At 35.0% G+C, this 19,324-nt stretch overlaps 1 protein-coding gene and 1 long non-coding RNA gene across 3 annotated transcripts in view; one reads left to right on the forward strand and one right to left on the reverse strand.

Annotated features, from left to right (window-relative positions):
* Window positions 1-285: 285 nt before the first annotated feature.
* LOC122271085 (uncharacterized) overlaps window positions 286-19,324 on the reverse strand; it is a 21,722-nt gene continuing 2,683 nt past the window's right edge. The window contains exons 2-3 of one of the 2 annotated variants that reach the window (XR_006226156.2): window positions 4,213-4,453; window positions 286-513 (exon numbers count right to left, since the gene is read on the reverse strand). This is a non-coding gene — a long non-coding RNA (uncharacterized lncRNA). The other variant, XR_011636850.1, reaches the window with a different exon arrangement.
* LOC107454065 (NADP-dependent malic enzyme) overlaps window positions 11,774-19,324 on the forward strand; it is a gene marked incomplete in the record, with an annotated part of 38,908 nt that continues 31,357 nt past the window's right edge. The window contains 1 exon segment of the mRNA XM_071181315.1: window positions 11,774-12,323. Coding sequence (XP_071037416.1) covers window positions 12,069-12,323 — 255 coding nt within the window.

The raw sequence follows: 19,324 nt of genomic DNA on the forward strand, positions 1-19,324 counted from the left end.
TGCGAGCCAATTGTTCAGTGAGTAGCATCCATCGAAGTGGGAGTTTCTGTCAAAGTAGGCGTGTTCAGATCACGCCCGGGTCACCAATGTGGGGAGAGTGTTATTGTAATGTTAACTACCTCCATGAAAAGGTACCCCACCATAGAATTGAATTGACATGTCTTATATACTGGTGAATTGGAATTGTATATTTGTAGTGGTAAGCGCACTACACTCTTGATGATAAGGAAGAATGCCTACTTTATTTTTGAAGGACACCTTTACTGAGATTGAATACGCCATGCAGCTATTTAAATGGTGTTTAATTGTCAGAATGATACATAAAACTCAATATTCTATGAAGAATTCACTAGCAGAGAGATGCATCCTGTAATTGTCTCTCTTCTCGTTAGAATTGCAGGGCAAGCAGCACCAGCGCACACTATTATTCTCCTCTGAAATGCTCGCCGTTGAGCTCCTTCTCTTCACCAGCCTCTGCAAATACGAACTCACCTTCTCTTTCATTCTGGCTAACTGAAAATAATTTCTTCATCAATTATTTGAACAATATTGAGAATTATTTCTAAATATTTATTTTACAGTCTACGAAAGGGCCATTCTCACTGCATGCGTTTCACACACTTCCCATTACTCTTGAGGGAAAACCTCATGAATGAAATACTCACCAATCAGATTCCCCTTCTCTCAAATGAGTTGCATACGTTTGCTCTTTAGGCAATCGCAGCCCTCGAATACGCCATTTGGGGAGAAGAACGGGTCCATGTCTCTGGCACTTCTCCTACTCTTCATCCGTTGTATAGGAATGCACTACGATATTTTTCTTTTTCTTAATATTTTTAGTTTTTAATGAATAAAAGTATTTTTAAAATTTTTATGATAATTTCGTTTAGAACTATGTTTAATGTAGTTTTCAATTCCATATAGTTTCTCAACTTAAAAGATTTTATTCTACTTGAAAATCAAGACTGAAACTAACGCACTTCCTTCTCCATAATGTTAGTTTTCTAATTTTTGAAGTGAACTGGAAACTGTTTTCCCTCCATTTTAAAAATCGTTTCACCAAAAATAATGAACGCCATACGGAAAACAGTTTATTAATAATTACTCGACGTTTTATTTAAAAAAAATTTTTTTTTTTAATATTTACAATATTACAAACTTTTTTATTTGTAATATTTAAAAATTTTTGCAAGATTTTACGCTTTGCAGTTTCTAAAATAAACAAAAGCGATACATTCTCAGTAATAAAATTTCAAGCACGTGCACTTCGAAATTTTCATTTCCCAAGAGCTAGTCGTCCGATTTCGCCCAAACAACCAGGCTATCCCGGCCACGAAAAAATTATGTACTACTAATAGTGTCATTAAACTGTGATGGTTCAGGGGATAGAGCAATCGCCTTCCTATTAAGGGAACCGGGCTCGAATACCAGTGATGGCTTGTAGATTGGAATTCGGCACCCGGCATGCACCGACCGCAGTGCTGACGTAAAACATCCTCGTAGAGATCATAGCTTAGAGTCCTCTTGCCGTTAGGCTAACCCCGGGTGGTTTTGGCGGTTTTTCTCTTCGTTCAAAGCAAATGTGTGTAAGTTCCATAAAAAAAGACAGCACGAGGGCGAATTTCTCCCACTACTTGAGTCAGGTGTTTCCTCGTCTTCTGGATAGGGTTCACAGTTAAAAGGCTACGTGAATTGAACACAAGTAGTCGTAAACCCAAAATTGGGGTAACTGTTCAACGCCAGTTATAAAAAACGCGGTGTTTCTGTTAAATATGAGAAATAGAGCCAGGATAGCCTGGTTGGTAGAGCACTGGCCCAATGTCCAATAGTTCGTGGGTTCGATCCCCACTGGCCGAAGACTCCCCATGTAGTAAATGGTGAATGATGCGCGTTAAATCTGTCGAGTCGCAAAGTCCTCGATGTTCCCATAATAAATCAATACCTCTTGGGGTACGGATCCAGGAGTTTCCTTGTCTTCTTGATTGGTTCAAAACTACGAGGCTACGGAGTTGAACGTCAGTAGATGTAAACCCAAAATAGGGTGAAGGAATGCAATATTTCGATTTTGTATTGTTCAAAATCATTTAATTAAATTTGATACTTAAAACAAAAACGGTTTTCCACATTCATAAAAAATTGAAATACAGTCGGACCTCTTTTAAACGAAGACTCTGAATCCAACTAATAAGTTGGGACTTGTATTTACATCAATGGTTTTCAGTGGCGGATCTAGCGGGGGGTCATAGGGGTCAAGACCCCCTCCCCCCAATTTGAAAATAAAATGAAACTAATAATTTTTTTAATAGTTTACTAAAAGAAATAAAATATTTAAAAAATTACTTAAGGGGGCATATACACCAAGGTAGGTCGATCTTTCCAAGATCACTAATGCCTGTGATATCGATTTGTACCCATCAATCAATATGTTGTTAAGAATTTTAATAACTCTTCCAGTTAGTGCAGCAACAACAGAACGTTCTTTTTCAACTCTCCGACGTCTCAAAACTTGGCTTAGAGCAACTCGAAATCAAGAACGATTAAATGGATTCGCATTATTAAACATTCATTGAGAAATTGATTTGGATGTTGAAAAAATCATTGACAGATTTGCTAAAGTTTCTAAAAAACGCATTACATTTAATATTCAAAGATTTTGAATACTTGAATTATTTATGTATTGTTCATAATGAAAAAAATAAATAAGAAGACTAGCATTAAAAACCCCAGTTTTTTTTAAACAAAAATGTTTAAAAAAAAATTTATAAAAAAAAAATTATAGTGGGGAAGGGGGGATCTGAGTCTATGACTCCCCCCCCAGGAAAAATTACTGGATCCACCCCTGATGGTTTTAAAACACAATGTTTACAAATGTTACAACAACGGCTTTCAGCCTCATTGTAATCTTGTATCCTTCACTACCAAATAATTCAGTCCCGCAGTGGACTGATCGTTAAGACACGGTTCCCAGCAGATCACCGAAGTCAAGCATCACTGGCTGCGGTCAGTGTGCAGGTGGGTGACCACTTGGATCAGTCTGCGTAGGGACCGAGGGTGTGCGGTATGGGTCCTCGTTAAACTGTGCTACCGTAAAGTGATCGACTTCGCGCGCAGGTCGTCGGGGTACCGAAGCGGGGGTGCCATCCCCTCTGCAGAGGATCAAAATTGCGATGGCATGTTTTCGGATCATCCTCCGGGATGTTTCCCAGACCGTCGCCAATAGCCCATTGTGCAGCTCTAGTGCGACGTAAATTACCAACAACAACAACCAAATAATTCAAAATGAATTGCATAGTGGAAGTTGGAGTACCAACATATTTTAAATAATAGATATTGACTCAATTTTTGAACATAAATTGCATTAAATTGAAGAAAAATAAGTCTTTTAAGTCATTTCATTATAAATTATTCTAGGAATCAAAAATTTATGAATGATTCTAAATTGTAGTCGATAGTTGAAGTGAAATCAATTACAGTCGGATCTCTATTTGATGAAGTCGCTAAATCCAGGTAATAAGTTCGTTATATGGAAAATTCGTTAAATAAAAAATCACCTTTGGAAATATTTAAACAGCACAAAACAGGTTTTAAATTCATAAACACTATGCGTAGTTAAAAAGCAATTGATACACCTTTATCTTGCAAACTAGTGTCTGCCATTCATTTTATAAATATAAACTATAAAAGAAATCTGCATGGAATGCAAGAATAGAGCAAAACATTATCTAGTACATGCTGATACATTTTCAACTAAAAAAAAAGCTCAATTTATGTATAAAATTATAGCTGCATTTATTATAAAAGTGTAATTTCAAACATACCTTACCACATGCGTTCTTACGTTTAATTGCAATTGACAAAATCCGTTAATTTCATCTGAGTTTTTCTTTTGAAATGCAAACAGAAAGGGATTTTACTGCTTTCTCTGAAAATTAAGTGGCTTCGAAGATAAATTCCAGGTCGTTTACCCAATAAAATACGTTAACAAGTTCCGAAATATTTTGGGAAATAGGTAAAGCGGATCTCAAAGAGAAGTTCGTTAAATAGAAAATTCACTTCGCTATTTGGAAGTTATTTTACGAAGAAATTTGCAAAATGGTTGCTAGAAAAAAAAATCGCAAAATAAAGAAATTTGCAAAATGAAAGTTCGTTAAATAGAAGTCTGACTGTATATCAGTTGAAGTAAACGTATCAAAATAAATAGAATGAACTTACCAGGAAAAGGAAAGGAACAAGAATTGCAGAGATTTCTTTAAAGACTAGCTATTATTGGATGAAATCTCTTCAAGGGCTTCTCTTAATTGTCTCTCAATACGTAGCTGCCAGTCTAGCTGCTTAAGAGGACGCCGTACAGCGGAAGAAAATTTTCGTTGCAAATTTTTTCTCATTCATGACATTTATCTAAAATTTGAAGTGAGTTCTGACAAACCTAGAGTAAGCCATGAAGTTTCGAGTACTGAAAAGAAAATTTCAAAATATGAAAATAAATAATGAGATGAAACCTTAGGATTACGAGACGGAGAATTTCTCTTCTAATAATTTGTCTACATTGTAATATTTTGAAGTACATTTTTCTGCAATTGAAACTCTAGTTTTGCCAGAACTTACTTTTTCTTTCCTTTAAACTAGCAATGAAGAAGAAAGAGAATATGCCACGAAAATTTTCCTCCGTCTTAAATTATGTTGCGAAAACCAGAAAAATAATTTTAAAGTTACAATATACTTTAATATTAATAATAATAATTATCTTTATATATAAATTTAGGGCCAGAGGATGACCTGGTTGGTAGGGCACTGGGTCCATGTCCTAGGCGTCGTGGGTTCGATCCCCACCTGCCGAAGACTCCCCGTGTCGTGAATGATGATTGATGCACGTTAAACCTGTCGAGTCACAAAGTCCTCCATGCTCCCATAACAAATCTTACATCAGGGGATACTGATGTAGGAGTTCCCTTGTCTTCTGGATTGGTTCAAAATGACAAGGCTGCGGAGTTGAACATTAGTAGTCGTAAACCCAAAATTGGGTCGACTGTTCAACGAAGGTTATAAAATAAAATAAAAATAAAGAAATAAAAGAAAATTGAGGCGAATTTTATAGAAAGCTCTTAAAATTACGTGAAAGCTTTGCATAACATTTTAAAAGAGGCATGTCAGTACAAAATTAAGAAGTATCTTTATAAAAAAGATCATGATCTTGTTGACAGTGCATCAAATTCAAATATAAGAACCTCAATTTATAAAAATAAATAAAATAAATAAATATGCTAATAATTTTATTCAACACATTACACCTCTTAATCATACCTCTGGATCAGTACCCCCCAGTGGGGTAATTTGTTATTGGAACATAGAGGACTTAGACATAGAGACTCGACAGATTTTTGGTGCATCAGTAACCAACCATTTACTACATGGGGAGTCTTATGACGGCGGGGATCGAAACCACGACTTCTTGGACGTGGGCCCAGTGCCCTACCAACCAGGCTGTCCCGGGCTTTAATTATATATTATTGTAACTATAATCTTTAATTGCCGGCCTAGTGGCCGAGCGGTCAGCGTGCTCGACTGTAAAGCTAATGGTTGCGGGTTCGAATCCCAATCAAGACATGGATGTTTCTCTCTTTGTGTTGTTCTCTGTTGTGTGAATGTGGCCCACTCTATAAACGGGTATCTGCGGCAGTGTGGCGTAAGTAATGTTGCTCGTCTCCGTGACTTAGGTTCACAGGTGTCCACTGAGTAACGTTAAATGAGCAACACTTCCGGCATCTTCCGAGGCGAAGAACAAAGTTCAGTGCCTGCCGTAAAAAGAAAAAAATCTTTAATTGACTGCTCTTTTTTTTTTTAACTAAATTAACTATAAACATAGTCCTTAATGCATGAAAAATTCCACAGTTGACAGCATAGCAACCGTTTGTAATTGACAATCTAGCAACAAGTCACGTGTTGCGATGACATCATTCACGTCGTCACTAATAAGCGTCAATTATTGATTATTTTTAATTGATAAATAATCCGGCAGATAGTTGTAGTACTGTAGTTCTTTATTTACGTCGCACTAGTATTGCGCAATGGTTTATTAGCGATGGTTTGGGAGAGATTATTGAGGATGATTCAAAGACATTCCATTACAGTTTTGATCCTCTGTTTTGATCCCCTGTTTTGATCCCTAATTCTTAATGACAGTGATTTAAATGTAAGGGGCCGTCCAAATATTACTTGAGGATGATGGGTTTTGCAATTTGCTTATATTTGCTGACTAGGGATCTCCCTAGTCAGCAAATATAAGCAAAAAACGAAAAACGAAATGAAAATCTCTGATGGGTTAGGCGTTAGTCATTGTTTTAAATTTTACTCTAAGCGATTCAGTTTTTCACATACTTTGAAAATAACATCAGTGATCATTTCTGACTTATAGCTCTATTTGAACAAAAATAAAATATTGCGAATATTTAAATATTTAATTATTTCATATTCGCTGTGTTAGATAAATTCAATACAGAACATTACGTGGTAGCACGTGTGGTGCACGTCACCCAATTTATACTTTTTATGTTGTCTGATACCACGCGCCTTTTTTTATACAGCCAGGAAAAAGAACGAATCATTTTTATGATTTTAGATAGATGGATTTTCATTCTGTAAAGTGCTTTGGTAATATCTCAAAGAAGTTTCTTAGAGTGGTCCGTTTTTCAATTCCTACTATTAGTTCATCACTCTCCCGATTTCTTGTTCAAATGTTCATAAAATACTTTTTTTCTCTAGGAATTGACTTTAAATTCTTTTTTTATATATTACTTGCTATCCATGATATTTAATGAAACATGATTTATTTTCGATCACGTCTTGTTGATACCTATTAGAATTTCATTTAGATTTTCACCAATAAGTCTACTGTGCATTTCAATTAAATTGTGCTTAACTTTAAATGAACATAGCCTTGCAGCGATAATCATCACGTTAAACAGGCCTTTTTTTTTAAGAAAAAGAAAAACAGCAGGAATAATGATAACTAGCCGCCTAAAGCGGCCAGTTGTCCGCCACGCTAAAGGTTTTCACAAATAAAGTTTTTTAAAACATAGCAGGAAATCTGAAGATTAGTGGACAATTAAAGTGTTCCTGTCCTGCAATTTNCATAATTTTAAATTAACTTAATATTTAGTGGCTCATTCTATCTTTTTAATTAATAGCTGTCTTTTAAGAATATAAAAAATATTAATAAAAACTCCGTCTCACTATCTGTCCAAGATATTTTCTTTTGCTTATCCATATCTGTTTCCATTTTCGAAGACGAATCTCGATTTGCGCGCTAATCTAGTTTCTCAAACTAGATTAACTGTAATCCAGTTCACTCAGACTTAATCCATCACGTGACCAACTGAAATCTAGATTACGCTTTAATCTGGATTTACTTGGGCTAGTGGAAACAGGGTTTTAGTTCATCACTCTCCCGATTTCTTGTTCAAATGTTCAATCGTTCATAAAATACTTTTTTTCTCTAGGAATTGACTTTAAATTCCTTTTTTATATATTACTTGTTATCCATGATATTTAATGAAACATGATTTATTTTCGATCATGTCTTGTTGATACCTATTAGAATTTCATTAAAATTTTTACCAATAAGTCTACTGTGCATTTCAGTTAAATTGTGCTTAACTTTAAATGAACATAGCTTGCAGCGACAATCATCACGTTAAACAGGATTTTTTTTTAAGAAAAAGAAAAAAAAGCAGGAATAATAATAATAATCCTCTCCATCAAATATCTTTACTCTCATATAATCATTATTAAACAATATATCTTAGGCTGACATCAGTATGAAAAGTTATTACCCTATTTACCCTATATCACAGCGTAAATTATTGAGTTATTCGTTTTGAATGGTGTTACCGGAAAAAAAAACTTTTAATGGTAAATATATACATTCTTTTTACCACATATTAAAATTATTCTTTGTCATTATTATGTTTTTGTTTCATCTAAAAAATTTACTTAAATCTTATTACTAAGAACGTTGTTCTAAATTTAAAACTACTCATGATGTCACATGCAACATGAGACAATTAGATTCTTTTACTGTTTATTCAAAAGAAATTTTCAGATATTTAACTTTACAAAATGACTTTTAAGAGTAAAAAGTATCAAAACTACATATTCTATCAACTACTTTTATTTACATGAATTTAAAAAGGATAAAAACGATATTATCTTTCATGGAACAACGACGAAGTTGCCACCTGCTAGGAGTATTAGTACCAGTACATACTCCATTAGTTTTACTTTTCATAGCATTCTTTTATTAAATTTCACTTAAGTTATTTTCCTACGTTATTTTTCTCTCATGGATGTGAAGTTCCATTCGTGAAAATAGTAAAAAAAAGCTCTTTATTATTCATGGTTTACCCCAAAATCTTGTTTATTTTGCATTTCATTTTTAAAAAAATTTATGACTTCGACTCCTGTTCGGTTTTGCAACTAAAAATTAAACGTAAGCAACAAAAAAAAAATTCAAAATTCAAATTTTTAAATTTCATTAGTATTTTTGTATGGTAAGATAATTAATGTAATTTTTTTTTAATATCAAAAATACATTTATTTCATCTGTTATTTGAAATTCGATTTTAGCGTTCCAGCATTAGCGAATTTAGCATTAGCAATAGAAGGAAAGTAGTTATGAAGATACTTTTTTCGTAACATTGTTTTATTGTAGCATTGTTTATTGTAACATCGTAACAGTAGCATTGTTTCTTAAATTGCACGTTAGTACTCATCACAGTAATTGTTTCGCATTCAACGTAGTTATTTTCTTCTTTAAACATAAATATTTTTGACAGTCCCGCAGTGGACTGATCGTTAAGACACGGTTCCCAGCAGATCACCGAAGTCAAGCATCACNCGTAACATTGTTTTATTGTAGCATTGTTTATTGTAACATCGTAACAGTAGCATTGCTTTTTAAATTGCACGTTAGTACTCATCACAGTAATTGTTTCGCATTCAACGTTGTTATTTTCTTCTTTAAACATAAATATCTTTAAACATAAATATTTTTCACAAAAATAAAGAACTATTTTCAGCAAAATATACAATTATTGTAGTTTTAGGAACTAAAATTTTGACGAAATGAACAAACGATTCCCCGGATTTGAAAAATAGGCAGGTAAGTATTTTATTTGCGTCGCACTAGAACTGCACAATGGGCTATTGGCGACGGGATGATCCGAAGACATGCTATCGATCGTCTGCAGGGGGAATGTCTCCCCTACTTTGGTAGCTCGACGCCCAGAGAGCGAAGTCAGGCACTTTACAATAGAACAGTTTTTGAGTCGCGATGGCTCAGGGGATAGAACGCTTGCCTTCCAATAAGGTGAACCGGGTTCGAATCCCAGCAATGACTGGTTGATATGAATTCCGCATCCGTCTTGCACCGACCACAGCGCTGACGTGAAATATCCTCAGTGGTAGATGGGTCATGGGTTAGAGTCCCCTTGCCGTCAGGCTAACCGTGGGAGGTTCTCGTGGTCTTTCTCTCAATGTAACGAAAAATGCTTGTTGGTTCCATCAAAAAAGTCCTCCACGAAGGCAAACTTCTCCCAATACTTGATCCAGGAGTTCCCTTGTCTTCTGGATTGCGTTCAAAATGACAAGGCTGTGAAGTTGAACATTGGTAGTCATAAACCCAGAATTGGGTCAGCAGTTCAACTGCGGTTATAAAATAAAATAAAATTAAACAGTTTAAAGAGATCGTGAGTTCGATCCCCGTTGGCCGAAGAATAGTGAATGGTGACTGATTCACGTTAAATCTATCGGGTCACAAAGTCCTCCATCTGGATTGGGATTAAAATTACAAGGATGCGGTGTTGAACGTTGGTACTCGTAAACTCAGAATTGGGTCGGCTGTTCAACGATGGTTATAAAATAAAATAAAACAGAACAGTTTAATGAGGTCAAAAACAGCAATCCCGTGGTCCCTACGCAGGGTGATCAAAGTGGTCAACCACCCGCACACTGACGGCAGCCAGTGATGCTTGAATTCGGTGTTCTACTAGCAACCGTATATTTACGATCAGTCCTCTGCGGGACAACGAAGCAAAAGATTTTCAATCAACATTAAGTAAAAAGAAATAGCCTCAATAATTACATATAAAAAAACTGATTTCTTACATTTACTTTCATTTCAACCCTTTCTATAAATAAATATTAATGCACTTTAATGAAAGAAAGAATACTTCATTAACTTATTTTAACCTTTCAGATGTTTAAAAAAATAATAGTGTCGCAACTACATAAAAGATAAATAGTTTTTGCGAAATATGAAAGATCGGTATTCACAGAATAGACTCTTTTCTAAAGTATATCTAATAGCATCTATCTTATTATTACTGGAATTCGTGCCGACCAGCCATCGCAGGGGTTAGACCTTGGTTCACCTCATTGGAAGGCGAGCGCTCTATCCCCTGAGCCATCACGGCTCTAACATAAATATTTTATTTTATTTTATAACCATATCGTTGAACAGCCGACCCAATTTTGGGCTTACGACTACTAATGTTCAACTCTGTAGTCTTGTAATATTGAACCAATCCAGAAGACAAGGAAACTCCTGGATCAGTACCCCCAGAGGTATGATTTGTTATGTGAACATGGAGTACTTTGTGACTCGACAGTTTTAACGTGCTTCAGTCACCATTTAAGACACGGTGAGTCTTCGGCCGGTAGGAATCGAACCCACGACCTCTTGGACACGGGCCCAGTGCCCTACCAACCAAGCTGTCCCAGCCCTAACAAAAATACTGTAAATTATTCATATGTATCAACAAGTTATCGCTCATTATATCTATTGTTCGAGATGTCGTGATGGCTCAGAGGATAGAAGGTTCGCCTTCCAATGAGGTGAGCCGGGTTCGAATCCCAGCGAAGGCTAGTTGATACGAATTTCGCATCCGGCTTGCACAGACCACAGTGCTGATGTAAAATAACCTCAGTGGTAGACGGATCATGTGTTAGAGTCCCCTTGCCGCAGAGCTAATCGTGGGAGGTTTTCGTGGTTTTCCTCTCCATGTTACATAAATGCGGGTTAGTTCCCTCAAAAAGTACTCCACGAAGGCAAATTTCTCCCAATCCAGGAGTTCCCTTGTCTTCTGGATTGTGTTCAAAATTAGAAGGCTACGGAGTCGAAAATTAGTAGTCGTAAACCCAACAAATTGAGTTACTGTTCAACGATGGTTGAAAAATATAAAATATAGTTCATATCAACAAGAGCGCATTATTCTTGCATCCTTATACTTGTGAACAAACTGTTTGCAAAAGCAGTCTACCCTAGATAAGTATTATGTCTACTCTAGATAAGCAGTCTACTCTAGATAAGTGTTTTAAATCAAAATAGTTGCTCAAAATTAATCGGGAAAAAACGTGTGCCTTTTTTTTAAATCTCAAACTCTTTTTTTAACATTAAATATGTGTGTTTACAACGAAAATTCTGCATGCTTTTTCGAATTATCGCACGTTCACTTTGTGTTTAAAATAATCTTTCAAATTTCTGTAGAATAATTTTTTGACCCAAATAAGAAAAAAATCGATCATCAAAATCAGGCGCATTTCATCATGTAGTGACATTTCGTGCAGAGTATCTTAACATTTAAAGAGTAATGAACGGGATTATTGTCATTTTTTTAAAATGACAGATGAAGATGGGGGATTTTGGGTGAGCCCCAACTCTATTTTTAAGCAAAGTGGCGCTGCTGCCGCTGCTGCTCGCTCCAAATATTATTGATTTGTACTGTGGAGACGTCCTTTCCTGTGCTTCTCCGGGAATTTGTGATCATCGCAAGGGCGGAATTAAATGATTAGCAGGGCTTATTTGAATATTAAAGTCCCGAAATGGAGATACAAATGAAACGAATAGTTTATACAGTCCAACTAAGTGTCATAAATTGTGCACGCGCTTAGGAGTCGAATATATATTTGCTTTCATAAAAAAATCGTTTGATTTCTTTATATCGTCTGAATTCTTCCTAAAAAATCGTCTGATCTCTTTATCACCTGTCCGTTCGAAGCGTGGCTACACAGAAATGCTGTTATTTCAGAATCAGGTGAAAAGCACGTTCTCTGTGTTGGGCAGACGATTACCCAGAATCCCTTGCGTGCGACGATTCGGGAAATGGCAGGCGAAAGGAAACCAACAGCCGTTGCATCAGTTTCGCTCTCGACATTTCGGAGTGAAGACTGTCCAGATGGGAATGAATAATCAGAAAATGAATATGCATTCTAAAGGAAAAGAAACCATGACTGGTATGAATCTCATCAACAACCCCTTACAGTTTAAGGTGAGTTTTCAAAAACATCTTTATTAATTTAGTTTAAACATTTATTTTTAAAAATCATCTTTATTAATTTAGTTTAAACATTTATTTTTAAAAATCGTTTTCATAATTTAAACATTTATTTTCATAATTTATACATTTAGTTTTAATTTAAACATTTATTTAAAAAAAAAACGTTTTCATCAAGACAGTTTATTTTCTAATACAGTAAATACTGATCTTTAGAATTGCTAACATATTGTAAGAAGAATTGCTGACATATTTTGAGAAGAATGTTTATTTTTAACATTGATCTTTAAAAAGGCAAACATATTTTAAAAGACATTTATTATTTTTAGGACATATTAAATACTGATTTTTAAAATTTGTATTATATTTTAAGGAGACGGTTAATTCTTTTAGGTAGTAAATATACTGAGCTTTAAAATTGCTGATACAATTTAAGAAATTTTTTTATTTTTTGACTTAACATTGATCTTTGAAATTGCAAATATATTTTAACCTGATTATTTCTTAACTCAATAAATACTGATTTATAATATTATTATTATATTTTAAAGAGACTTGTTTTTTTTAAATAAAAAAATACTTTGAAAATCTGATTTTATTATTTAAGATAATGTATTTTTCAAGTAATAAATACTGGTAGTTAAACTTACCTAATATATCTTAAGGAGACTGTTTATTCTTCAACATTGTAATGTTACTTATGTTTAAAAAGGTTAATTTAGTTTACGAAGACAGTTTATTTTTTAATGTGGAAAATTCTGTTATTAAAAATTGCTGATATATATCTAAAATGTGAAAATAATCAAAAACAGTATGTACTTTGCGTGTTCTACTTGTTAGAGCATTTTTTGAACCTAATTCATGACCCTTAATAAAGTTCCGATTACAATTAAGTTAAAGAAAAAAAATTTCCTGTTAAAAATACCCTGTTGTAATTTTTCTTTCCAAACATTTGTTTACTTGTGTTGTGGTAAATAACTCGGTTTTTCAAGGTTTCTAGAAAATAATTCGGTTTCCACAGTGTTCTTAAAAATAACCCGGTATTTATATTTTTACACAAGGTAAAAATTTGATTTTGCTAATATGTTTATAGATCTTTTCTTATACAAAATTTTTTCAGTTCAAAATTAAACATAAAGATTTGTGTTGTCAAATGTCTTTGTATTTCTTAATATACTAAAAAATAATTTAAAACCAAAAAAAAGGATTTTTTTAATAATAATGCATTAAACAGGATTTTAGTGCATTTCTGAAATAGTGTTTTTATTTACAGATTAAATTTTTTTTGAACCAATAGATACTTAAGAAGGCACTTATGAATTATGTTGTTTATTTATTATTATTATTTTGCTTATCATTATGCATAAAAATGTTTTATTTAAGCTTCCTTATGAAGCTTAGAAGGGTAATATTGTTCGTTTTTCTTACTCAAATTCTCTTAAAAAGTGTTAAAAATTATCTTTTTCATTGTTGTTAACTTGCGTTATTTAAGTCAATATTTTTTTAATAAAGTTATTAAAGCAATGTCACTTTTTAAAATCGATTCAATTTGCCATTAAATCAATGTTTCATTTTTCAATTCCTACTTTTAGTTCACATTCTCTCTATATCTTGTTTAAATTTTCAATCATTAATGCACTGGTGTGCAAAACTTAAGCAATAAGTGGTTTTGCGACTTTTCGGCCACAGCTCCCCAACAAAGTATAAGATAGCTATGAAATTGCAATATAATATGCACGTAATTCAATAGTAATATTATTTGTATGCAAATTTTAGAAATAAAACGTCGTAGGTGATGTAAGTGTACGTAAACCTTGTGGGTCGGCGCGTGCAGGTCAAAGCTGTGATTAAAGGATGAAGATCACCGTAGTTAAAGACATTCGCTCCAAGTGCAAGTGATTTGTTTTTTGAAACATGTCTGCAAGAAATCATTTAGACGACTTTACTCGAGGAAAAATGATAGGGAAGCTTGAGGAGGGGCGTAGTGTGACCAGTGTCGCCGAAGAGTTCGGGATCAACAAAAGTGTTGTTTCTCGTGCTTGGAATGCCTTTAAAACTACTGGTACAGCTGTTCGGAAGGTTGGTGGTGGCCGTCCAAGGAAAACAACACCAAGAGATGACCGTTACATTGTCCTCCAGGCGAAAAGAAACCGTTTTCAGTCAGCGAGCGCCATATCTCAGCAACTGTGCTCAGCCACAGGACGACAAGTATCAAGATTTACAGTGGCCAGACGCCTCCACAAAGGTGGCTTATTTGCTAGACGTCCTGAACGCTGCATACCTTTAAAAGTTAGCCATCGGCGGCACCGTTTAGAGTGGTGCAGAGAACACGAAACCTGGACACCTCATCAATGGAGTCGCGTCCTCTTCACAGATGAGAGTCGTTTTAGTGCTACAAGCGATTCTCAACGTCAGTTGATCTGGAGAGAGGTTGGAGCTCGATTTCATCCCAATAACATCGCGGAAAGAGATCGTTACGGTGGTCCTGGAGTTGTCGTCTGGGGTGGCATTATGTTGAACGGGCGGACTGAGCTTCAGATCTTCGACCGAGGTTCTGTAACTGGAGACCGCTACTGCAATGAGGTAATCCTACCCCATGTGCGTCTGTTCCGAGGGGCCATTGGACCAGACTTCATTTTTATGGATGACAATGCCCGGCCACACCGTACTGCTGATGTTCAAGAGCTACTGGAAAGTGGAGATATCACACGAATGAATTGGCCAGCTTACTCTCCAGATCTAAATCCCATAGAGCATGTGTGGGATGCATTAGGGAGACGTCTTGCGACACGACAGTATCCTCCTGGTAACACCCATCAGCTGAAAGATGCGTTAAAGGAGGAATGGAGACGTTTACCCCAAGAACTCCTGGATAATCTGGTGCTTAGCATGGAGAGACGATGCCAAGCAACAATTACAGTAAGGGGAGGGCATATCCCATACTAGGGAACATCTGCCAGTTGTACTTACGCTTCTTCAGGCAATCATGTGTAACGCCACTATATGTCAAATAAAGCCTTTCTTTGTACCATACCGTACTTTAAGCTTTATATTCATTTCTGCGCCATTGTTCTTTTACCATCGTTTAAATACAAAATAATGTACATCATATTCAAATTTCAAGTCAATCGGATGATTTCTTGTAGAGTTATGACAAAAAACGCACTTGTTGCTTAAGTTTTGCACACCAGTGTAAAATACTTTTTATTCATCCACTCACAATTTAAATACATTTTTTTTTAAACTTGTAGTGGATGGCTCTTGATGTTTATGCAGTTATTTTCAAATATTAATTCATTCATTAAATAGGAATGATCAAAAAACGAAATGGAATTTTCTGACGGGTTAAACGTGTCATTTTCTTAAAATTTTTTTATATGCGATTCAGTTTTTCACATACTTTAAAAATAACATCAGTTATAATTTCTAACTTATAGTTTATGTAGTTTATCTAAAAAATAGTCTAATGCGTAAATTAAAAATTTAATTATTTTACATTCGCTTTGTCAGATAAATTCAATAAAGTACATTTCGTGGTCTATACTATTAGTCCACACATTCACATATTTAATCCATTCAAGTTCATACATATTTTTTTAAACTTGCAGTGGGTGACACTTGATGTTAATACATTATTTTCAAGTAATAATTCATTCATTAAATTTGATTAATTAATTTCTGTTTTATAGTGGAGAAAATGTTTTAATTTTTTTAATAAAAAGTAACTAAAATAAAATTCTTCTTTGTAGACCTATGTAGGAATTGCCATAATTTTTTTAAAATTCATATTATACTTGCTTTCTAAGTATCATCTAAATATCACTGGAGATAATTTTTGTATTCAGTCAGTACAGAAAAATTTCCCGTCAGTACTTGTCAAATTTTTTAAACGCTCATCTGTTGCTCGCTCTCTTCTCTTCTTTGTCTCGACGCAATATTTCCACCGATGTTATTCAATTTATTTTATGTTATTAATGTCGTTAAACAAAGGATATGATATATTCTATGAAGTATTGATTACACACAACTCAAAATAATAAAAAACATGCAAACGTTAAGTTTTCAATAAAAACCAGTTATATGAAGAAAATTTTTTTGAAGTTATACTTCTTATGCGACTTCCAACAAGGTTGCGTTAAACGTTTAACGCGACATTTTTATNTGCTCCGCTCGCTTCCGTGCTCTGTAATCACTGTAATATTGTGCATTTTTCCCTCGTGGACCTCTTGAACCAGTGGAAGTGCTTGTAGTTGCCTCATCGTCTTGCCCTGGAAAATGTATTTGTATTAATAATGTATTGAATGCGTCATATTGTAATTTCAAGAGAAAAAACCTAACAATCAATTGATATTCGCAAGAGATGTACCTTGACACAACCTTAAATCCGTCGTATTGTCCGTGGGATTGTTTTCACTCATTTTTTACAGTTGTTATCCATTAAATTTGAAAATATAAATAAAAAAAAAAAAAAAAATACTACCCTATTAAATTCGCGATCGCAACGCTCGAGTACGCCGTCTAGCGGGAGCCTGTAAATATCAGACATTAATTTATCACGTTTTCATTTAGTTCCATCAAAGTCATTGACTGAATCAGACGCCATTTTTTAGCAGCAAATAAGAAACAAAATTTCCCTAAGGAAAAGGCCGAAGAACTTGAAAAAAATCTCCAGAATATTAGTAAATCTTTCAGGAACAGAACACGCCAAACATTTGAAGAAAAATTCCTCAATAANAGGGAAAAATGCACAATATTACCGTGATTACAGAGCACGGAAGCGAGCGGAGCAGGAAAAAGAGTCGTTGAATAGAACTATTGATCCTTCTACGACTGCTAATTCTTCTACATTTAACGTCGCAGGTTGCGAAGTTTAACTTCTTCCGCGCGTAGGGACTCCACGCACTATTTTTTAAAGTCAATTCCTACTTAGGTCAACAAAAAAAAAATATTTTAGTAACTTTTTATTAAATAATTAAAAAATTTTCTCCCATATATAAAACTAAAATTAATGAAATAAATTGAATCAAAGAGTTAATATTTGAAAAAACTGTATTCACATCAAGTTTCATCCACTACACGTTTAAAAAAAATTTTTTTTGAGCTTGAGTCGATGAATGAAAAGAATTTTATTGACGATAGAACATTTGAACAAGATAATAGGGAGAGGAGTGTGAACTAATAGTAGGAATTGAATAAGCATAAGTAAAACATTTGGAATTAATAATTTAGTACATTTATGAAAATTTTTAAATCCAGAATTAAAAGGAAACTAGTTAACTGTTTCAAAAAGAGACTTTTCGAAATGAATATAAGTTCTTTTTTTTGTCTTAGAGCCCGTAAAACCGGTGTTCGGCCCTGAAAATGTTGAAACACTGACTCATATTGCTATTGATTCGTTGAAAACAACGTTATAAACTGTCTGGCAGTTTGAAAATTGCTTTGACCTTTGTTTTCATCAAAACCCTTTGTTCTCGTGGGTTGTTTCCGAAATTAATTTCGTTACTTTTTTTTATGAAAATGAAAGGAGATTTTCTTAAAATGAAGTAATATTTTATTAAATCATGTATTGTTCATTACATTTTGCAATCTTTCCGCTAGCATGGTTAGATGTGCGTCAAGTTTTGTTATCTGCTGACAAAAAAAATTATCCAAATGATTTTTGACTTCCTAATTTGAAGTAAAGGTTTAACCGTTTAAAAAAAATTTGTAGACACGGGAACATTTTAATAACCGCCGTTGAACAGTCGACACAATTTTTTGGTTTACTTCTACTAATGTTAAACTCCGTAGCCTTGTAATTAAAGAACTAAATCCAGAAGACAAGGGAACACCTGGATCAAGTAGTGGGACAAATTCTCTTTCGTGCAGCACTTTTTGATGGAACTAACCCACATTTGCGCTACACGAAGAGAAAAACCGGGGAAACCTCCCATGGTTAGCCTAACGGCAAGGAGAATCTAAGCCATGATCTCTACGAGGATATTTTACGTCAGCACTGCTGCCTGTGCTTGCCGGGTGCCGAATTCCTATCAACTAGCCATCACTGGGATTCAAACCCGGTTCGCCTCATTGGAATTCGCATTCTCTATCACCTGAACCTTCACATCTCAATGACAGTATTAGTAGTACAAGGCTATCGAAGCGGGGGTGCAACCCCCTCTGCAGAGGATCAAAATTGTAATGATATTTGTCTATCAGGGATGGTGTCCAGACCGTCGTCAATAGCCCATCGTGCAGCTCTAGTGCGACGTAAATAAACTACAACTACATCCACCGACAGCTCGCTTTATTTTCTAGGGACACCCCCTCCCGATGCGTCATGACTTTACCGTACCGTGATTGATCTTCTCAATGACCTTTCCCCCCCGTTGTAACTGCCTGTTTTGTTGTTATGCTAGTGTTTCCATCTCATCCTTAATTTGTGCACAGTATATATTGCATATATACTGTGCAATATAACAACAACAACAAAAAAAAACTACCGCAATAGAAATTATTTTATTTTATAACCGTCGTTGAACAGCCGACCCAATTTTGGATTTACGACTACTAATCTTCAAATCCGTAGCCTTGTCATTTTGAACCCGGTTCAGAAAACAGGGAACTCCTGGATTAGTATCCCCAGAGGTATGATTTGTTATGGGAACATGGAGGACTTTGTGACTCGACAGATTTAACGTGCATCAGTCACCATCTACTACTTCGGTCATCGGGAATCGAACCCACGACCTCTTGGACATGGGGCCCAGTGCCCTACCAACCAGGCTATACGGCCTAAATGGGAACATTGTTACGAACAACCCATTTCTCGTTCCTAGTTATAAAAAAAATCAATTTTCCCGACGCCTGACCTGCAAATCAAATAAATCAACGAGACGGGACAAATTTCTTTCCGCAAATAGCCATATGTCCAGCTTTGAGGGTTCCCAGCAGATCACCGAAGTCAAGCATCACTGGCTGCGGTCAGTGTGCGGGTGGGTACAAAAAAAGCACAT

Source organism: Parasteatoda tepidariorum, chromosome 1, assembly GCF_043381705.1.
Source record: "Parasteatoda tepidariorum isolate YZ-2023 chromosome 1, CAS_Ptep_4.0, whole genome shotgun sequence".
NCBI classification, from domain to species: Eukaryota; Metazoa; Arthropoda; class Arachnida; order Araneae; family Theridiidae; genus Parasteatoda; species Parasteatoda tepidariorum.